Source organism: Schistocerca cancellata, chromosome 5 (genome assembly GCF_023864275.1).
Source record: "Schistocerca cancellata isolate TAMUIC-IGC-003103 chromosome 5, iqSchCanc2.1, whole genome shotgun sequence".
In the NCBI taxonomy this organism is placed as follows: domain Eukaryota; kingdom Metazoa; phylum Arthropoda; class Insecta; order Orthoptera; family Acrididae; genus Schistocerca; species Schistocerca cancellata.
Window position 1 is genome coordinate 681,356,703 of NC_064630.1, and position 4,165 is coordinate 681,360,867.

Here is a 4,165-nt window from a genome sequence, read left to right on the forward strand (position 1 = left end):
GCTCTTCCAAGTCCTTTGCTGTCTCTGACAGAATTACAATGTCATCGGCAAACCGCAACTTTTTTATTTCTTCTCCATGGATTTTAATACCTACTCCGAATTTTTCTTTTGTTTCCTTTACTGCTTGCTCAATATACAGATTGAATAACATCGGGGAGAGGCTACAACCCTGTCTTACTCCCTTCTTAACCACTGCTTCCCTTTCATGTCCCTCGACTCATAACTGCCATCTGGTTTCTGTACAAATTGTAAATAGCCTTTCGCTCCCTGTATTTTACCCCTGCCACCTTCAGAATTTGAAAGAGTATTCCAGACAACATTGTCAAAAGCTTTCACTAAGTCTACAAATGCTAGAAACGTAGGTTTGCCTTTCCTTAATCTTTCTTCTAAGATAAGTCGTAAGGTCAGTATTGCCTCACGTGTTCCAGTATTTCTACGGAATCCAAACTGATCTTCCCAGAGGTCGGCTTCTACCAGTTTTTCCATTCGTCTGTAAAGAATTCGCGTTAGAATTTTGCAGCTGTGACTTATTAAACTGATAGTTCGGTAATTTTCACATCTGTCAACACCTGCTTTCTTTGGGATTGGAATTATTATATTCTTCTTGAAGTCTGAGGGTATTTCTCCTGTCTCATACATCGTGCTCACCAGATGGTAGAGTTTTGTCATGACTGGCTCTCCCGAGGCCATCAGTAGTTCAAATGGAATGTTGTCTACTCCCGGGGCCTTGTTTCGACTCAGGTCATTCAGTGCTCTGTCAAACTCTTCACGCAGTATCGCATCTCCCATTTCGTCTTCATCTACATCCTCTTCCATTTCCATAATATTGTCCTCATGTTCATCGCCCTTGTATAGACCCTCTATATACTCCTTCCACCTTTCTGCTTTCCCTTCTTTGCTTAGAACTGGGTTTCCATCTGAGCTCTTGATGTTCATACAAGTGTTTCTCTTATCTCCAAAGGTCTCTAATTTTTCTGTAGGCAGTATCTATCTTACCCCTAGTGAGATAAGCCTCTACATCCTTACATTTGTCCTCTAGCCATCCCTGCTTAGCCATTTTGCACTTCCTGTCGATTTCATTTTTGAGACGTTTGTATTCCTTTTTGCCTGCTTCACTTACTGCATTTTTGTATTTTCTCCTTTCACCAATTACATTGAATAATTCTTCTGTTACCCAAGGATTTCTACTAGCCCTCGTCTTTTTACCTACTTGATCCTCTGCTGCCTTCACTACTTCATCCCTCAAAGCTACCCATTCTTCTTCTACTGTATTTCTTTCCCCCATTCCTGTCAATTGTTCCCTTATGCTCTCCCTGAAACTCTGTACAACCTCTGGTTCTTTCAGTTTATCCAGGTCCCATCTCCTTAAATTCCCACCTTTTTGCAGTTTCTTCAGTTTTAATCTACAGGTCATAACCAACAGATTGTGGTCAGAGTCCACATCTGCCCCTGGAAATGTCTAACAATTTAAAACCTGGTTCCTAAATCTCTGTCTTACCATTATATAATCTGATACCTTTTAGTATCCAGTACTCGATGTAAAACTCGGTCGGGATGCCGTCGGTGCCCGGTGATCTTCCTTTGGCACTGCTCTTGAGGACTGCTCCGACTTCATCTTCGTCGAAGGTCTCCGTCAGTTTTGTTCTGTCTGCCTCCGTTAGCATCCGTGTTGTGTTTTGCAGAATGTTTGTTACTGCTCTTTGAACAACTCTTCCAAAAAGAAGAAATAAAGCAAAGTACGTCTCTGTGTCTTAATTTCTGGTACTGTTTTGAGAGATCGCCCTTCGCCGTCGCACAGTTCCTTAATTGTCTTGCTCGCCGCCCTTTCCCTCTCGCTGTTGATGTGGTGCAGGGTAGCGGGCTCGTCCTCCACTTCGCCGTACGTTTTACTTCTTGTGATTACTCCCCTCAGTTGCTGTTGTTTTGTCAGTAGCATTTTTGCTTTGATCCTCCTCACCCTTGGCAAGAAAGATGGTTCGTCTAACGGCGCATTTAAGGCATCTTTCAGGCACTGTTGATAAAAGTCGGCAGTGTTCCTTCTCCAGAACGCTTTTTCGGCGCAGAACCGAATCAGCAGTCTTCTCAGCGCTGGTTTCGTGCGCGTAATCCACGAGTCTATTGTGGTGCTGTGCTCTGCTCTCTGCACCAAGCATTCTTGCCATGTGGCTTCTATCTCCTTTCTCAGAGCGACGTCTTGCAGGTGGTTGGTGTTTAGCTTCCAGGAGCTTCTTCCCGCCGCCGTCTTCTCTGTTTCCAAACGGATGCTGCACTCGTAGCAGGAGTGGTCGGAAAACATGACTGGGCAGACCTCCACTCGCGATGTTTTGTCTGCCAAGTCTCTGCTTATGTAAATTCTATCAAGTCTGCTTCTTCCGTTTCTGTAGAAGTATGTGAACTCTTTGAGTGCGGGATTTTTCACTCTCCACGAATCCTCCAGTTTTAAACGTTTAATGAGTTCTTGTAATTCGGCGCACACATTTGCCACTGGGATCTGATCCTCTTGTGCGGTCACACAATTGAAGTCACCACCAATTATGATATTGTTGTTGTTGTGTAGGATAAGTTCACATATTTCTTCATTAAAGAAGTTGCTCCTGTCTCTTGTTGTTTGTGCCTGACGGTGCGTATACGTTCACAACTAACGTGCCCTCTATTTGGATCGCAATTCCTCGGCCGTTTGATAACATCTTGGAATAGAAACTGACGAACACATGTCTGACCATTATCGCGGTGCCGCATCTCGATTCTGGGTCTATGTTTGTGTAGATGTCGAACCCCGGTATCCGTTCTATTGCCGTCGATGCCACTTCTTGCAAAAGCGCTACGTCTGCGGCTCTGTCTCTTAAGAACTGTGCGAGGGCGTCTATCTTTACTGCTGTAGTCATTTTATTTACGTTGCAAGTGATTATCTGGTATGAGTTTTTTGCCAGCCTAGTCGTTTCAATTGCCCGTCAGAGCTGTCGTCAGAGTCCGTGTGCTGCAGTTGTGGCCGGTCTGCCCCGCTTTGCCTCCTCTCCTGTGAGGAACTGGAATTCTGCCTTTTCCTTTCCTTTTTGGTTCCTGTTTTGTTTGCCGTTTTTGTGTTTTCTTCTATGCTCCGTTGTTTCCCCTTGGCTTTTTCTCCGCTCCTCTTCTTGGAGGTGGTTGCGGCGACGTCATCTTCTTGGTTTAATTTCAGTATCTTTTTAAGTTGGTTCACGTTTTCTCTTATCTTCTGCTCGCGTGCCTGTTCGTGTGTGGCTGGAGTGCCACTTTCATTTTCTGCTTTTTCAGTTTCCATCAATTCTATTTCTCGTTCTGGTTGTTTTTCCTTCCTCGCTTGCTTCGCCAGCGTTTTCTGTGTACGCGCCGTCTTGGGCTGTACTTGCTGTTCGGCCTCGTCCGAGCTGCCGTCGCTAATCTTCCTTTTGTCGGCGCTTCCGGGTGCTGGCCCGGCGGCCGGCTCGGGGCCAGGGGTAGCCGGGGCAGCGGGTTCTGTGGCCTCCTCCTCCTCCATTGTGTCCTGCTCGGCTGTAGCGGCGGCGGGGCCCGCGGCGGCAGGCTCGTTGCCGTTACTGTCCTCTCCCTGTGGCTGCGGGGCAGAGTCCGCTATTCTCAGCGACGGAAAATCTGCGTTGAGATTCATCACCGCGCCTGCGTACGTATTCTCTCTAGGAAGCTGTACCGGCCGTTTTCGTGGGCAGTCGTTCCTCTTTTTTTTTTGTGGTTTTAGGGAGCACAACTTCAATGGTCATTAGCGCCCTGACTACTCTAAGAATGCACCGCGAGGCACAAGTGGACAACAACTAAAAGGGAAAACACGATACAAGACAGACTGACAGGCATAGGATTAAAAAACAGCATCATCAAATGTCCTTTGCGAGGTTTGTCAAATTGATAAAACAAAGAACACGAGCAGCTGCTCGTGGGTCATCCGCTAAAATGGCATCGAAGGTATTAGGCAGGTTAAGATCGAGGCGCAGTGTATTAATATCTGGACAGGACATTAAAATGTGTCTAACCGTCAGCAAGTGCCCACATGGGCAGAACGGCGCCGGCGCAGCCGTCAGCAGATGGCGATGGCTGAACCGGCAGTGTCCAATTCTTAACCGGGCTAAAACGACCTCCTCCCGCCGAGAAGGGCGTGAGGAGGACGTCCAAGCCACGGGAAGAGGTTTTAAGGCCT

General features: G+C 46.7%; 1 protein-coding gene across 1 annotated transcript; it reads right to left on the bottom strand.

Annotated features, from left to right (window-relative positions):
- Window positions 1–2,905: 2,905 nt before the first annotated feature.
- On the bottom strand, window positions 2,906–3,625 carry LOC126188763 (MAP7 domain-containing protein 1-like). The gene has a single exon (XM_049930372.1). The coding sequence runs from the start codon at window positions 3,623–3,625 to the stop codon at window positions 2,906–2,908; it is 720 nt and encodes a 239-aa protein (XP_049786329.1).
- Between the last annotated feature and the right edge of the window lie 540 nt (window positions 3,626–4,165).